At 43.4% G+C, this 18,584-nt stretch overlaps 1 protein-coding gene across 1 annotated transcript in view; it reads left to right on the top strand.

Annotated features, from left to right (window-relative positions):
* TMTC1 (transmembrane O-mannosyltransferase targeting cadherins 1) overlaps window positions 1-18,302 on the top strand; it is a 47,025-nt gene extending 28,723 nt beyond the window's left edge. Inside the window, exons 5-20 of the mRNA XM_069763018.1 lie at window positions 163-339; window positions 1,825-1,906; window positions 3,587-3,690; window positions 4,860-5,049; window positions 6,900-7,021; window positions 7,238-7,405; window positions 7,484-7,597; window positions 7,856-7,999; window positions 8,116-8,224; window positions 10,167-10,269; window positions 10,374-10,509; window positions 13,846-13,990; window positions 14,074-14,211; window positions 15,572-15,694; window positions 15,777-15,854; window positions 17,010-18,302. Coding sequence (XP_069619119.1) covers window positions 163-339; window positions 1,825-1,906; window positions 3,587-3,690; window positions 4,860-5,049; window positions 6,900-7,021; window positions 7,238-7,405; window positions 7,484-7,597; window positions 7,856-7,999; window positions 8,116-8,224; window positions 10,167-10,269; window positions 10,374-10,509; window positions 13,846-13,990; window positions 14,074-14,211; window positions 15,572-15,694; window positions 15,777-15,854; window positions 17,010-17,174 — 2,098 coding nt within the window. The 3' untranslated portion in view covers window positions 17,175-18,302. The remainder of the gene's footprint in view (window positions 1-162; window positions 340-1,824; window positions 1,907-3,586; window positions 3,691-4,859; window positions 5,050-6,899; window positions 7,022-7,237; window positions 7,406-7,483; window positions 7,598-7,855; window positions 8,000-8,115; window positions 8,225-10,166; window positions 10,270-10,373; window positions 10,510-13,845; window positions 13,991-14,073; window positions 14,212-15,571; window positions 15,695-15,776; window positions 15,855-17,009) is intronic.
* Window positions 18,303-18,584: the final 282 nt, after the last annotated feature.

Here is an 18,584-nt window from a genome sequence, read left to right as displayed (position 1 = left end):
ACTGCCCCTATGTACAAGAATATAACTACTATAATACTGCCCCTATGTACAAGAATATAACTACTATAATACTGCTCCTATGTACAAGAATATAACTACTATAATATTGCTCCCTATGTTTGAGAATATAATGGTTATATTGATATCTTTGTGTTATTCCAGGAGCATAGAAGACAATCCTCCCCACGATTGTTTCCCCGGTACTTTTTCTCCCTTCCTCCTGCTGCTCAGTTTGTTCCTGGGGACCTGCGCCATGTTGGTGAAAGAAACTGGTGTGACGGTGTTTGGGGTCTGTGTGGTGTACGATCTCCAAATCCTATGTCTGAGGAGGTTTCGAAGGTTTGTCAGAGAAGGTGTATATGTAGCTGGGGTCGGAGCTCTCTATTAGATTGTACAGCAGTCATCTCTTCCAACCATTAATGATAACCGTGACTTATGAGCCTATTAATACGCTAATATTAACATTAAGACTGATAATATGGCCGCCTGTGCAGACTCCTTATGACTTGTCACTCTCTCCAGGGTCGGACTGGCCCACCGGGACACCAGAGGATTCTCTGGTGGGCCCCGAGCAGGACTCAAAGGGGGCTCACTTGTGTCCTTGGACACACATTCAGTTGAAATGTATTGCCCCTTCGCAATAGGCCACCGACCTAGCAAAGGCAGGCAGCTGACTTATGTGCACATACCCGTCACAGGCGGCGTATGACGTTAATGTATCTTTGGGGGTCCAGAATTGATATATACCGTCACTAGTGATGGTAATATGTGGTCTGGTCATGGTGTGGCGGTATTTCTCCTTGTATGTGGTATAATTAGGTCACTATGTGGTCTGGCCATGGTGTGGTGGTATTTCTACTTGTATGTGGTATTATTTGGTCACTATGTGGTCTGGTCATGGTGTGGTGGTATTTGTTCCTGTGTGTGGTAATATTGGTCTTGTTATAGTGGATTGTGTTGTGTATGGCGGTCATTTGTTCTATCTGATATTAATTAGGAGAAGATTATTTCCATTAGAGATTAGATACTTGGATCACAGCGGCAGAGATGCACTTACAGGGGGTTTCCTGTGGAAAAACTAATCCCCTCTCCACAGGATTAGTGATGACGTATTGATTGGCGGCGTCTGACTGTTGGGACCCAATCGGCAGAGTGTGGAGCTTTTATCCCCATTAGACTGGAGCGTCATGTCCGACTAGATCACTGATCCGTTCATTCCCTCAGTGGCTGCATTTGTTTTTTTTCTAAAAGCCCCAAAAGAGAACAAATGGAGCTGCGGTCAGACATCCCACCTGCTGCATGGTAAAATGGGGATAAAAGTGTCCAGTCAGGGATAAAACTCCCCCATTCTTCCAATCGGTGCAGTTTGTAATGGTCGGACCTAAGCGATCACCTATTCTGTGGAGCCCATGGATGGGTGATAACTTGTTTTAACCAAAGAACCCCATTAATGTAAACTACCGTAATTGTACATCCCAGTTATGGAGGCGCACAGTAGATGTGCAGCAGCCGCCGGTGTCTTACAGTCGATGCTTCCCTACAGACATTTGCATATAGCTGTAGGGTGGTCCCCTAGGGTCAGTACCCCCTGTGGGCCCCAGACACCCCAGTCCGACCCCAGTCCTTGCTATGCTGAGATACATTCCTCACTCCATTCTATGGCTGCTAGGAAAGCTGATTTACATGGAAGCTGTAGTGGAGGCCAAAATACCAGAAACCGAAGAAAGAAATATACAGCAGACGTCTCAGAGAATTCTGTTTTATTTCTGATTTGCGATGTGTATTTATGGCTCACCGAGCTCCATCCTTCACTCTGACATTTAGGGCTTCATCTGCTCAACAATCCAGAAATATGTGGGATGTGGCTGCTCCCTTCCTGAAGAGAGCTCTGCTGATTTCCTTCCATGTGAGTGCAAAATGCAATATTGGTTTCTGTTCAGTCATCGTTCCCCATAATACGCAGAGCACAAGAATATACTATAATACTGCCCCTATGTGCAAGAATATAACTACTATAATACTGCTCCTATGTGCAACAATATAACTACTATAATACTGCCCCTATGTACAAGAATATAACTACTATAATACTGCTCCTATGTACAAGAATATAACTACTATAATACTGCCCCCTATATACAAGAATATAACTACTATAATACTGCTCCTATGTACAAGAATATAACTACTATAATACTGCTCCTATGTACAAGAATATAACTACTATAATACTGCTCCTATGTACAAGAATATAACTACTATAATACTGCCCCTATGTACAAGAATATAACTACTATAATACTGCCCCCTATGTACAAGAATATAACTACTATAATACTGCCCCTATGTACAAGAATATAACTACTATAATACTGCTCCCTATGTACAAGAATATAACTATTATAATACTGCTCCTATATACAAGAATATAACTACTATAATACTGCTCCTATATACAAGAATATAACTACTATAATACTGCTCCCTATGTACAAGAATATAACTATTATAATACTGCTCCTATATACAAGAATATAACTACTATAATACTGCTCCTATGTACAAGAATATAACTACTATACTGTCCCCAATGTACAAGAATATAACTACTATAATACTGCTCCCTATGTACAAGAATATAACTACTATAATACTGCTCCTATATACAAGAATATAACTACTATAATACTGCTCCTATATACAAGAATATAACTACTATAATACTGCTCCTATATACAAGAATATAACTACTATAATACTGCTCCTATGTACAAGAATATAACTACTATACTGTCCCCAATGTAAAAGAATATAACTATAATACTGCCCCTATGTACAAGAATATAACTACTATAATACTGCCCCTATGTGCAAGAATATAACTACTATAATACTGCCCCTATGTGCAACAATATAACTACTATACTGTCCCCAATGTAAAAGAATATAACTACTATAATACTGCTCCTATGTACAAGAATATAACTACTATACTGTCCCCAATGTAAAAGAATATAACTACTATAATACTGCTCCTATGTACAAGAATATAACTACTATACTGTCCCCAATGTAAAAGAATATACTATAATACTGCTCCCTATGTACAAGAATATAACTACAATAATACTGCTCCCTATGTACAAGAATATAACTACAATAATACTGCCCCCCATGTACAAGAATATAACTACTATAATACTGCTCCTATGTACAAGAATATAACTACTATAATACTGCCTCCTATGTACAGGAATATAATTACTATAATACTGCTCCTATGTACAGGAATATAACTGCTATAATACTGCCCCTATGTACAAGAATATAACTGCTATAATACTGCCCCTATGTACAAGAATATAACTACTATAATACTGCCCCTATGTACAGGAATATAACTACTATAATACTGCCCCTATGTACAAGAATATAACTACTATAATACTGCCCCTATGTACAAGAATATAACTACTATAATACTGCCCCTATGTACAGGAATATAACTACTATAATACTGCCCCTATGTGCAGGAATATAATTACTTGAATGGTTTCTATTCTGCACTGATGTTTGTGTCTCGCAGGTGATTGTGGTGTTGGGTTTCCGTGTCTATATCATGGGAGGGTCGATGCCATTGTTCTCGGAGCAGGACAATCCGGCCTCCTTCTCTCCGCACCTCCTCAGCAGGTACGTGGCCGGCGTCCAGCCTGGATCCTCATTGTGCGGTGAGAGCCGTCTCGTCGGTGCAGGTTCTGGGAATGGGACGTGTAATCCAGTAATGTCCGTGTGTGAATAAGCCGCACAATGGTGTGCTGCACTGTGTGTAACCTGATGCATCCAATGATGATCTCCATGTTCGTCAGAGACAAACTAGTATAGGTCTTACTACTTCTACAGTATATCACAAAAGTGAGTACACCCCTCACCCTTATTTAAAAGTCTTTCGCCGTTAAAGTCTAAACCACTGGTAACAAAAGTGAGTGCACCCCTAAGTGAAAATGGCTAAATTGTGCCCAAAGTGTGAATATTTTGTGTGGCCACTATTATTTTCAAGCACAGCCTTACCTCTCTTGGGCATGGAGGTCACTAGAGCGTCACCAATGGCCACTAGAGCATCCCCGGTGGCCACTGGAATCCTCTTCCTTCCTCGACGACATCATGAAGCTGGTGGACATTCGAGACCTTGTGCTCCTCAACATTCCGTTTTAGGATTCTCCACAGATGCTCAAAAGGGTCTAGGTCTGGAGACCTGCTTGGCCAGTCCAGCGCCTTTACTCTCAGTATCTTTAGCAAGGCATGGGTCTTGGAGGTGTTTGAGGTCGTTGTCATGTTGGATACTGCCCTGTGGACCAGTTTCCGAAGGGAGGAGATCGTGCTCTGCTTCAGTATATCACAATACATGTTGGCACTCAATGAACTGTAGCCCCCCCACAGCTGGCAGAACTCGTGCATCCCCAAACCAAGACACTCCCTCCACCATGCTTGACTGTAGGCAGGACACGCTTGTCTTTGTACTCTGCACTTGGTTGCCGCCACACACGCTTGACAGCTTCTGAACCAAATAAGTTTATCTTGTTGTCATCAGACCACAGGACGTGGTTCCCGTAGCATATGTCCTTAATCTGCTTGTCTTGTTATAGAGCAGCGATTCTTTTTTTCAGGTCCTCAGAGAGTCCTTTACCATGAGGCGCCATGTTGAACTTCCAGTGAAGTGTTATACAAGACGTACATGGACTACTGTTCATTGAAGATATAACTCTTTGATACAATGATATAATAAAATATTTCCCAAACCATGTGGGGTGTACTCACTTTTGGGATGCACAGTATGTATCATATTTTCTTCTGCATTGCAGGTTCCTGACCTTCTCCTACCTCCTTGCCTTCAATGCCTGTCTGCTGCTCGGCCCTCTCACTCTATGCTATGACTGGCAGGTGGGCAGCATTCCCCTCGTCCACTCCATCTTGGACATCCGCAATATGTCTACTTTCCTGCTGTCAGCCGTCCTCCTCTCCCTCGTCCTGCGCTGCTTGACTGGGAGCAAGGTATTTTTTATATTTCTTTAATGCAACGGTGTCCTGCAGACCTCCAGATAGAAACCTTTTATTACAATATTTGCAATACCACTCCTGACCATGGGGTGTGCTGTTCAGACACAGGAGCCTTTATTAAAACATTGCCCTCTAGTGGTAGATATATGTATTGTAGTTAATTACATATTCTCTGCAAATTAAATATACATTTTTTTTTTTTGTACAATATTTTTTAGATTTTTTCCTTTTTAGGATTACTGCTCCTTTAAGATGATTTCATGTGCTGGAACTGAGTATAACTTGTAATTAACACACCCTGACCAATAGGGTCACCGCCAGTGAATACCCACCCAAGAATCAATTCTTCTCCCTGAGTTTCCTTCTCGTACGTGATCGTTATCATCTGAGCAGGAAGCAGATTTCATGCTGTTAAATAACCGCTTGGAAACTCCATATTTTCCAACACCCGCTATAGAATTTATCCGATTGGCGTGGACACCGCCCGCTGGAGTTTGTATTAATAACCTCGACCCCGGGTCACTGCCGCATAATGATCTTGTTATGGTTGGCTCTTACGGCGTTGCTCTGACAGTATTCACACCCCCCTACTCTAATATTTAGCAAGCAGTTTCTCAGAATTTCTTCAGGTTGTAATCCAATTAATGTCACCCATCTTTCCTGTACTACTGAAAAGCACATGTGAGTAGTACAATACTGATACCTGAGAATGGAAAATATATATATATCTCTATCTATCTATCTATCTCATGGCATGATACAACTCTCCTGTTCGACAGATTTTCTGCTATGCTTCATTTATTGCAAATTTGCCTAAGCCCCACCCCCGAGGTTCCATCTGGACTATTATTAGGTGGTATGACTGATATCTCTGACTGAATTATATTATCCTCAGTTATGCCTCATTACATCATCCTATGCCAAAAATAAATAAAAGATGTGTGTATTTTGCATATTGTTCCGGAATATAACAAGTTTTTCTGGAATGTTCTGTGTATATATGTATATACATAAAAACAAACAACTTCCTCTACTTCCTTCTCACCCCCCCAATGGGGGTATACAATAGAACTTCGTTTTTCAGACTGTAATGCTACCAAATTCCCAGATACACCCTATTTTATGCAAATCTCTCTAAGCTCCGCCCCCGAGGAGTAGTATATACAATATAACTTCGTTTTTCAGACTGTAATACTACAAAATTCCTAGATACACCCCATTTTATGCAAATCTCCCTTAGCACCGCCCCCGAGGAGTAGTATATACAATATAACTTCGTTTTTCAGACTGTAATACTACAAAATTCCTAGATACACCCCATTTTATGCAAATCTCCCTAAGCTCCGCCCCGAAAGAGTAATATGACTGTGACATCCATAATGTAGTGCTGTGTGTATATATAACATATAGCAGTGTATCACTACCTAAAAGGCCTGTTCGCTGCGGAACATAACACATATATTTATTACATGTGAGACCGGTAAGAAAACCACACTTTTTTTATTATTCTTGTCACAGAATGATGTAATGAGGCACAGCATAGAAGATATATGTAATTTACATACATACATACATGCATACGTACACTGGACAGAACCTCAGGGGTGGAGCTTGGGCAAAGTCTGTTGTATTAAATATTTGTGTAATGTAGTAATATATTCTCAATACACACATTTCTGCCCGATTACCCAAACATGTCAGATTCTATGCAACTATACACAAGCTCCACCCCTGAGGATCCATCCGATAGTCCACATATCATCCTTCGCCAAGACATAACAGAAATGTTGAGTATTTTCTATGTCATCTTGTATCGTAATGTGTATTTCTGGAATATTCACCAGAGGACGGGACATCGGGAAGTCACAGTCGGCCTTCTTTTCCTGATTTTCCCTTTCATACCGGCCAGTAATCTTTTCTTCAGGGTTGGTTTCGTGGTGGCCGAACGCGTCCTGTACATGCCCAGGTACGAATTGGAAAGTTAAAGGTCTGCTTGCTGTCAGTGAATGAAAACATTAATTATTTTTATCCAAAACTTGGATCACAACATACAGTAGTCTGAGCCGGACTATAAAGTGCATGGTTTTTTTGGGGCGGGGGTGTCAGATTTTGGACACACGATATACAGGGGTGTGAATACTTTTGTTTGGGTGATCATGGTCTCTGTTTATTCCATCTCCAGCATGGGCTTCTGTATTCTTTGCGTCCACGGACTGAAGAGACTCTCTGCCCGGGCGGGTCCTGGAGGCTCGTCTGCCACCACCTTCAGCTTCCTCCTCCTCCTCGTCCTCTTCTCCTGTAAGTCGGTGTCGCAGAGCGAGTGCTGGCGCTCCCGGGAGTCGCTGTTCAGGTATGTAGTGGAGCCGTAAAGTCGAAGTGTGCCATTGTGCTGCCGTCATCGCTCATTGGTGACTCTCGTCTGCCGCAGATCCGGAGTTCAGACGCTGCCGCATAACGCCAAAGTGCATTACAACTATGCCAATTTCCTTAAGGACCAGAATCGGAAGGAGGAGGCGATAAAACACTACAAAACTGTCCTAAGGTACAAGCATGGCCGCTTGTCGCCCATAGAGCTTACAATCTAAGTCACCACCAAAGCTGCATTCAAAAGTCGCGAATGTGTCGCTGCATCGCGGAGGTTCCAATCGCCTCTACTCTGCATTCTCAGGTCTTCATCCTGAGAGCTAACAGGAAGGCAGCAGGACTGTGAATTCAGCTTTGGATATGACTGTATATGAGTGCGTATAAAAATAATTTCGATATACGGATTGTTTGCTGAGGGATTTCCTCTCCGCCATAGGTTGTATCCGCAGCACCCCAGCGCTCTCAACAACCTCGGCACCCTGACCACCAACGTTACAGCGGCTGAGGAATATTACAGGAATGCGCTGGAAATCAGCCCGCATCACAGCCGGGCACTGTTTAATCTGGGAAACTTACTAAGGTAAGCGAGTCATCAAAGACCCCAGAATCTCTCAGTAGTGCACCCTCAAGTTTGAACCTTGGAATATATCGCCTTCAGAAACTCTCAGTAGTGCAGCCTGTGCATATTTTCTGCAGGACTCGGGGCAGGAATGAAGAAGCTGAGGTCATTCTGAAGGAGTCTCTCCTCCATGGTCCATACTTTGCCGATGCATATTCCAGTTTAGGGTCTCTGCTGGCTGATCAGGTGAGATTGTGACGAGATTCTGTATGTTCGCTGTTATGATAGCAATCCAGTGACACAGTGTGCCAGAAATCAGAGCACATACAGTGATCAGACAATAACCAAAAAACAATAGAACGAGCTCTGAGACGTGGAATCTCTGTAGACTGCAAACCTGAACCTAACCTAAACACAACTAAAGGTGGCTGTGGATTGCGCCTGACACTACCTATGCAACTCGGCACAGCCTGAGGAGCTGACTAGCCTGAAGATAGAAACACAAGCCTGACTTGCCTCAGAGAAATACCCCAAAGGAAAAGGCAGCCCCCCACATATAATGACTGTTAGCAAGATGAAAAGACAAACGTAGGGATGAAATAGATTCAGCAAAGTGAGGCCCGATATTCTAGATAGAGCGAGGATAGCAAAGAGAACTTTGCAGTCTACAAAAAACCCTAAAGCAAAAAAACCACGCAAAGGGGGCAAAAAGACCCACCGTGCCGAACTAACGGCACGGCGGTACACCCTTTGCGTCTCAGAGCTTCCAGCAAAACGAATAGACAAGCTGGACAGAAAAAGTAGCAACAAAAGCAAAGAAGCACTTATCTAAGCAGAGCTGCAGGCCACAGGAAAAATCCAGGAGCTCAGATCCAACACTGGAACATTGATCAGGAGCAAGGAAGACAGAATCAGGCGGAGTTAAATAACAAAGCAGCCAATGAGCTCACCAGAACACCTGAGGGAGGAAGCTCAGAAGCTGCAGTACCACTTGTGACCACAGGAGTGAATTCAGCCACAGAATTCACAACAGTTCGGCCTTGTATGTTGTGCTGACTCCTCCTCCTGATGATGTCATTGTGTCATCTACCCTCCCATCAGGAGCAGAGGACTACCAACAGACAGGAAGTACTTGCTTCTAGGATGAGTTGTTGGTCGAGGTAGATGCAGCTCCACTAGATGGCAATAGAGTGGAGAGAAGACTGCACACAGCAGGAGCAGACCTGCAGCGCACCAGCGAGGCCACCACCAGGTGGCAGCGGAATAGTAAAGAAGCCAGGTCGATATTAGTTTGTAGCGCAGTACCTAAAGGAATAATCAAGCACAGAGTCAGAAACAAGCCAAATGGGTCAATACCGGTCACGAGCAGTTATGCCGAAGACGAGAAACAAAACAGCAGGTCAAAGTCCAAGTCGGGTACCAGAGAATCCAAACACGAAAGGGGAACACAGAGTGAGGACGGGAAGAAGGGAATAAACAGACACGGGTACAGTCATAAAAAGCAGCAGGATGAATCGGGGTACGCAGAGTCAGATACACACGCCGTAGGCAGAAACTATAACTGACACCGCCCGCAGGATGCATCAGAGCTAAATAACAAACCTGAACCCAGAATAAGGCAGAGCAAAGTTAACCCTTGACCTGATCAGACAGGAAAAGAGACAGGATACAAAACCTGGCCTGGATCATGACACATACTCTTTAAAAGCTCCACGGTGGCAGCATTTCTTGTGTAATTTATGCCCACCCCCGAGGAGTAATCCATACTATATACAGACTACCATAAGGAATGTATTAATAAAATTCTCAGAAACGTAAGTGATGTGATACAGTATTGATGAAGAGGAAGGTACTCCCCTAGTGGGCAGTAGCTATGTACCTCTGACTTCAATGTTTGTCATAACTCCCATCAGTAACATCCATTGTCCATCCCCTTCACCTAAACATCCAATCGCATAGCACTATTGGGTGAGAATGAGACCTCCCTGGAGGTTCACTACAGGCAAAATCAACCCCTGAGTAACTGTTTAGGTATTTTGTTTAAAGAGCATATTGATACACTGGGTCATGTCGAATACAAGGAATCAGGGGGTAGAGCAAATTTTCTGCTGCGCCCTCCCCATAACCCCCGTACCCCGGTCAGGCCACAACATTTTTAACTGTTATTTCTTGTTTATTTCCTACCCAGAAGAGATATGAGGAAGCTGAGGAAGTGTATCTGGCTGGAATCAAGAACTGCCCCGAGAGTTCAGACCTGCAGAATAATTATGGGGTGTTTCTGGTGGATGTAGGTGAGTGGGAGTTTTTTTAATGCAGCTTTGAGTGGGAATAGAATATAAAACACATTTGTAATTGTAAATTATTTCTCCCTTACAAAGCTGATGTTGTTTTTCAGGAGCTCCACAGAAGGCCATTTCTCATTATCTTCTTGCTTTGCAACTACGCCCCAATCATCACGTGGCTATGCTCAATCTTGGTCGCCTGTACCGTTCACTCAACCAAAATTCGGAGGCAGAGATGTGGTACAAAAAGTAAGAACTATGGAGGATTCTGCAGACCCCACTATAGGGAGCTCCATGTATACAGAGATACATGATAAGATCCTGTCTGCAGTCACCACTAGGGGGAGCTTCCTGTATACAGAGATACATGATAAGATCCTGTCTGCAGCCACCACTAGGGGGAGCTCCCTGTATACAGAGATACATGATAAGATCCTGTCTGCAGCCACCACTAGGGGGAGCTCCCTGTATACAGAGATACATGATAAGATCCTGTCTGCAGCCACCACTAGGGGGAGCTCCCCGTATACAGAGATGCATAAGATCCTGTCTACAGTCACCACTAGGGGGAGCTCCCTGTATACAGAGATACATGATAAGATCCTGTCTGCAGCCACCACTAGGGGGAGCTCCCTGTATACAGAGATACATGATAAGATCCTGTCTGCAGTCACCACTAGGGGGAGCTTCCTGTATACAGAGATACATAAGATCCTGTCTACAGTCACCACTAGGGGGAGCTCCCTGTATACAGAGATACATAAGATCCTGTCTGCAGCCACCACTAAGGGGAGCTCCCTGTATACAGAGATCCATGATAATATCCTGTCTGCAGTCACCACTAGGGGGAGCGCCCTGTATACAGAGATCCATGATCTCAGGGTCTGTTCCGCAGGATTGGCGCATAGCAAATGTGGTGCCAATATTCAAAAAGGGCTCTAAAAGTGAACCTGGAAATTATAGGCCAGTAAGTCTAACCTCTATTGTTGGTAAAATATTTGAAGGGTTTCTGAGGGATGTTATTCTGGATTATCTCAATGAGAATAACTGTTTAACTCCATATCAGCATGGGTTTATGAGAAATCGCTCCTGTCAAACCAATCTAATCAGTTTTTATGAAGAGGTAAGCTATAGGCTGGACCACGGTGAGTCATTGGACGTGGTATATCTCGATTTTTCCAAAGCGTTTGATACCGTGCCGCACAAGAGGTTGGTACACAAAATGAGAATGCTTGGTCTGGGGGAAAATGTGTGTAAATGGGTTAGTAACTGGCTTAGTGATAGAAAGCAGAGGGTGGTTATAAATGGTATAGTCTCTAACTGGGTCGCTGTGACCAGTGGGGTACCGCAGGGGTCGGTATTGGGACCTGTTCTCTTCAACATATTCATTAATGATCTGGTAGAAGGTTTACACAGTAAAATATCGATATTTGCAGATGATACAAAACTATGTAAAGCAGTTAATACAAGAGAAGATAGTATTCTGCTACAGATGGATCTGGATAAGTTGGAAACTTGGGCTGAAAGGTGGCAGATGAGGTTTAACAATGATAAATGTAAGGTTATACACATGGGAAGAGGGAATCAATATCACCATTACACACTGAACGGGAAACCACTGGGTAAATCTGACAGGGAGAAGGACTTGGGGATCCTAGTTAATGATAAACTTACCTGGAGCAGCCAGTGCCAGGCAGCAGCTGCCAAGGCAAACAGGATCATGGGGTGCATTAAAAGAGGTCTGGATACACATGATGAGAGCATTATACTGCCTCTGTACAAATCCCTAGTTAGACCGCACATGGAGTACTGTGTCCAGTTTTGGGCACCGGTGCTCAGGAAGGATATAATGGAACTAGAGAGAGTACAAAGGAGGGCAACAAAATTAATAAAGGGGATGGGGGAAATACAATACCCAGATAGATTAGCGAAATTAGGATTATTTAGTCTAGAAAAAAGACGACTGAGGGGCGATCTAATAACCATGTATAAGTATATAAGGGGACAATACAAATATCTCGCTGAGGATCTGTTTATACCAAGGAAGGTGACGGGCACAAGGGGGCATTCTTTGCGTCTGGAGGAGAGAAGGTTTTTCCACCAACATAGAAGAGGATTCTTTACTGTTAGGGCAGTGAGAATCTGGAATTGCTTGCCTGAGGAGGTGGTGATGGCGAACTCAGTCGAGGGGTTCAAGAGAGGCCTGGATGTCTTCCTGGAGCAGAACAATATTGTATCATACAATTAGGTTCTGTAGAAGGACGTAGATCTGGGGATTTATTATGATGGAATATAGGCTGAACTGGATGGACAAATGTCTTTTTTCGGCCTTACTAACTATGTTACTATGTTACTATGATAATATCCTGTCTGCAGTCACCACTAGGGGGAGCTTCCTGTATACAGAGATACATAAGATCCTGTCTACAGTCACCACTAGGGGGAGCTCCCTGTATACAGAGATACATAAGATCCTGTATGCAGCCACCACTAGGGGGAGCGCCCTGTATACAGAGATCCATGATAATATCCTGTCTGCAGTCACCACTAGGGGGAGCTACCTGTATACAGAGATACATGATAAGATCCTGTCTGCAGCCACCACTAGGGGGAGCTCCCTGTATACAGAGATACATGATAAGGTCCTGTCTGCAGCCACCACTAGGGGGAGCTCCCTGTGTACAGAGATACATGATAAGGTCCTGTCTGCAGCCACCACTAGGGGGAGCTCCCTGTATACAGAGATACATGATAAGATCCTGTCTGCAGCCACCACTAGGGGGAGCTCCTTGTATACAGAGATACATGATAAGATCCTGTCTGCAGTCACCACTAGGGGGAGCTCCCTGTATACAGAGATACATGAGGTCCTGTCTGCAGTCACCACTAGGGGGAGCTCCCTGTATACAGAGATACATGATAAGATCCTGTCTGCAGTCACCACTAGGGGGAGCTCCCTGTATACAGAGATACATGAGGTCCTGTCTGCAGTCACCACTAGGGGGAGCTCCCTGTATACAGAGATACATGATAAGATCCTGTCTGCAGCCACCACTAGGGGGAGCTCCCTGTATACAGAGATACATGAGGTCCTGTCTGCAGCCACCACTAGGGGGAGCTCCCTGTATACAGAGACACATGATAAGATCCTGTCTGCAGCCACCACTAGGGGGAGCTCCCTGTATACAGAGATACCTGATAAGATCCTGTCTGCAGTCACCACTAGGGGGAGCTCCCTGTAATACAGAGATACATGATAAGATCCTGTCTGCAGCCACCACTAGGGGGAGCTCCCTGTATACAGAGATACATGATAAGATCCTGTCTGCAGCCACCACTAGGGGGAGCTCCCTGCATACAGAGATACCTAAGATCCTGTCTGCAGCCACCACTAGGGGGAGCTCCCTGTATACAGAGACACATGATAAGATCCTGTCTGCAGCCACCACTAGGGGGAGCTCCCTGTAATACAGAGATACATAAGATCCTGTCTGCAGCCACCACTAGGGGGAGCACACTGCTTACATAAAGACGTGAAGATTCTGGTTCCATCTAGTGACCTTCTCTGCTTGTTTCTCACTTTAGGGCTCTGCAGTTATCCCGGGATATTGACGTGATCTCTCCACTGGGAGCTCTGTATTATAACACAGGACAATATGATGAAGCTCTGCGTCTGTACAAGGAGGCGACAGCGCTTCACCCCCATAGTGTGCAGTTACGTCTGTCACTGGTGAGCAGACAGCTGAGTGTGATTATTAACTGTGCACCCTCTGCCTGGTATTGGAGTAACCCCTGTATTGTGGATTTCTGCAGGCGCAGGTCCAGGCTGTGATGGGTCTCACAGATGAGGCCGAGGATCTTGCTCGTCACATAGCGGATGAGGTTCCTGACTGTACTGAATGTTTCCGGCTGCTTAGCGCAATCTACAGCAAACAAGAACACCACTCCAAGGTGACGAATCTTCTGCCAAATGCCGCGGAAACCACTAACTGATAATCTAACCAGAGGGGGCATTCTGGACCCCTATCTATTAGCCAGAGCTGCTCTTGTTCTGGATCCGACACATACATCTCATTATTTCTTTAGGCACATGTAATACTTCCTTTCACCTCTGGGGGCAGTGTAGCTGGACACTTGCTGCCAGGTTTCCCAACAGATCATATCTGATCGCCGTGATTTTCTGTATAATTCACCTGAGATAAGCGGCAGCAGGGAGCTGGGATAAGTTGCTGCTTCTCTCTGATGGGCCCTCATGTGTTGGATGGACCTTTCTCTCTCTGACAGGAACTAGTTTATCTGATGGCTCTTCTGACGGATCCTTCTCTCTCTGATGGGATCTTTCTGACGGATCCTTCTCTCTCTCTGACAAATGCCCCTCTTTCTGACGGGCCTTTCTCTTTCTGACTAATTCTCTTAAATCTGCCAGGCCCTTCTCTCTGATGGACCTGTCATGCAGTGCCTTGGGACTGTGAGCACTTATCTGGCCCTAGAAGTAGGGGTGCCCTAATCTATCCCTGTCCCCTCATTACTCCTGAAGGTGGAGATGCCAGGGTCTCGTTCCTTGCTACGCTCCTGTATCAACCCTTATCTATCCCCTTCCCCACCCAGGGAGGTGGGAAGCTGAAGTGTATAAGATGACACTAACCAGACAAACCAGGGAAGACAGACAGGGATAAATGAAAGTAGCAGTCATACAAAATACATTCACAAAATACAGTGGGACACAGGGATGTTAAAGGAAGGAGAAAACAAGTAGGAGAAGATGAGGATGTGCACACAAAAACTCCAAGCAACTATCTCCTGAACAAATCTCCAATTGCCACCGCCAACCACGAAGTGCACCTCCAACTCCAGAACCAGGCCATAAGAACTAACACTGGCAATTTCTAAGTGCAACAGGAGGTGAGCATATATGGCAGAGGGAAGTGGCCAACACTAAACAACTGAAACAATCCAGGTAGGAGAGCTCCAGGAACTCAACTGAACTGATTAACCCTTGCACTATCCGTAAGAAAAAAAAAAAACTGCACTGTTTAATAAGATGATGAAGTACTCCAACCAGTGCAGGAGCTCGGGAAACCAGATTCCTCGATCTTCTGGCCTTTATTTTTTGCGGTATGCCCATCACAGGACCCTTCTTTTTCTGATGGGCCCTCCTCTCCCTCACTAATCATCTTTAATCTAACATGCCCTTCTCTCTGCTGGACCCTACTCTTTCTGACGAACCCCTCCCCCCTTCTGAATAACTCCTCCCCCTTCTGACGAACCCCTCCCCTCTGTGACGGACCCTCTTCTCTTTTTTTTTTCTCAGGCTCTGGACATGATTGACATTGCTCTGCAGATGAAATCTCAGGATTCCAAAATAATTTCAGAGCTGTACTTCACCAAAGGGAATCAGTTGCGGGAGCTGAACCATCTGGACGAGGCCTTCCAGGTACCTCCCCCGGTGTATTACAATCACCTTATAATCTACAGTTATAACGCTCCAGGTAACATTTCCCCCTTTTGTCTGTTAGAGCTACAGTCGTGTGACTGATCTGAGTCCCAAACAAGCCCAGGCCTGGATGAATATGGGGGGCATCAAGCACATTCAGGTAACTCCTAAAGCCCAATCTGGCACCAGCTTACTGACGGTTTCCCCTATTCTATTGGCTTTTATCATCATGTGGGAATGGAGAAATAACCTGAAAACCTAGTGCCCTGTACCTTAGTCACGTCCAAAGCTGCACACGGTACATAGAAATTCATATTAAACCTATATTGAAAAGAAATATATATTTTTTGAATTTTTTTTGTACATATAAAATACTGTCCTCTATATCGCAAAAAAATGTATTTTTGGTTTTGTTTTATTTTATATATTTTTTTTATCCTGGACATTTTACTCCTGTTCGATTTAATTTTACAGTTGTGTGTGTGGCCATTACCGACATCTAGGTTTCATCTATGGAAACATTTTTTTTTTTCCTATTTTTTTTCTTTGTCAACTTTTATTTTTTTATTTTGTGAAAAAAAAAAAAAAAAAAAAAAAAAATATTATATATATATATTATAAATAATTTATATATATATATATATATATATATATATATATATATATATATATTATTTATATTTTATTTTTCTCTCTCTCTATATATATATATATATATATATATATATATATATATATATATATATATATTTATATATATATATATATATTTTTTTTTTTAATAAATAGGTAAATTTAATGCAAAAGCCAATATATATATATTAGTACATGCATGCGGCAAAGCGTAGAAAAATAAATATAGTGCATGCTAGTAAAATATTTAAAAAGAAAAAAAAAAACTTTATAAAATAAAGAGTTATTTACTCGATATAATTTGTTTATGAAGATGGCATAAAAGAATTGGGGGTGACTGGAGTAAGATTTGTGGCGAGACCCTCATAGCGGCACGCCTGACTCATTAGTAGGTGCCCGCCTTTTAATAAATCAGGAACATCTGATCCAACATGCCCCCTCGTCAAGACCGGTGAGAGAATTGCTGGTCTTGATGCATCGCCCCCCATATAATGACTTTACTTAGCATTTTTTCTCCTGTAACTGAGGCAGAGTTACAGGGGTAAATGCTCCCGACAGAGACAGAATTCGCTGGCAGAACTGATCTTCTCTTGCAGCTTTGGATGTGACTGGAGACCTAATGTACAGACGCCTTCACTTTCTGACATTACTGATCTTCTCACTATATATTTCTCTCCTCCAGGGGGATTATAACGCTGCCCGAACCTATTATAAGAAGGCCGCCACGCTGGACCCCGACAGCAAATTACTGCGAGAAAACCTCGCCAAACTTCAGCGCTTAGAAAGTAAATTGCAAGAGACTAAAGGGAAAGATGGCGGAGAAGAAGAAGAGGAAAAAATCCAATAAAAGGAGCCGAATGATCAACGATTCGGGACAACGGTACGAAGGGAGAGATGTAGGAGATGCCGGGAGGGGAGACGAGCGTCTGCAGCGGTCAGCGCCGCGAGGAGAAGATCCTCCGGGCAGAGGACTCGCGGGATCCACGGATCGGTTGTAGGGCAGCTCAGCATTTCCACGTCCATCCGAGACCTCCTTGGATACAGTGACTTCAGGGGTCATTTAATCTCCCCGAATCGCTTTTTGCTTTTTCATTAAATTATCTTTGTGCGTAAAGCCACCGCCACCTCCTATAATGTGCACAGCGAGCGGGGCTGTAGTGTAAGGCATGGCGGACAGTCAGTCCTAGGTGATACCGCGGGGAGAAAACAAACCGCAGCTCAGCGCTTTCCGTGGCCTCGTTTATCAGTGCAATATGCATGCAGCAGGGTAATGCAGGAACGTGAAACGCGTGGGGGTCCTGGGGGTCAATCTCTTGCATGTCGCGATTATGTGTGAATTGTGCGCCAAGTCATGTGACGGACTCTTACCGCATGCCGACCGGGAATGTGAACTCGACAATGAAGAAACGCGTTTCGCTTTTTTTTTTTTTTTTTTTTTTTAAATCTATTTATATTCAATAGGTCCATTGGTTTTCAAAGCACATAAAGAGCCGAAAATAATCCCCCAATCATAAATTATTGAATGTGATACACAGAGTATATATATTGTACCGCGCTATCCGCAGTTTATTTTTTTACAATAAAATATCTATATATTTAACAAGAGAAAGTCTATAAATTATCCAGATATTTTTCAGCATTTTCTCCATTAAAAAGAATGAATGTTCCTAAAACTCATTTATAAACTGCGCAGGGCGTCCGCTAACGACCAATCAGGGTCCAGAATTACAGGACGGTTATGATTGGCTGCTCGGCTAACGCCTGGTCCTTGTACATGAGGCCCTGGATTTAAGAAAGGTCGTCGCCCATCATTTATTTATTGAGCTGCTGATAGAAATGGGAAATGTCAGTGTCCAGTACAGAACGTGTAAGGCTGGAGATTAATTTCTGTGTTGTGGTTGTGAAAATAAAGGTATATAATCTGTTATTATAGTGTAATGTTACACAAAATAAAGTGAAATGTTTATTCTTTCTATTCAAAGTGTCAGTGTCTTGTGAAACTACTATAATACTGCTCCTATGTACAAGAATATAACTACTATAATACTGCCCCTATGTACAAGAATATAACTACAATAATACTGCCCCTATGTACAGGAATATAACTACTATAATACTGCCCCTATCTACAAGAATATAACTACTATAATACTGCCCCCTATGTACAAGAATATAACTACAATAATACTGCCCCTATGTACAGGAATATAACTACTATAATACTGCCCCTATCTACAAGAATATAACTACTATAATA

Source organism: Ranitomeya imitator, chromosome 4 (genome assembly GCF_032444005.1).
Source record: "Ranitomeya imitator isolate aRanImi1 chromosome 4, aRanImi1.pri, whole genome shotgun sequence".
NCBI classification, from domain to species: Eukaryota; Metazoa; Chordata; class Amphibia; order Anura; family Dendrobatidae; genus Ranitomeya; species Ranitomeya imitator.
This window is presented reverse-complemented; position numbering and strand designations above follow the sequence as displayed.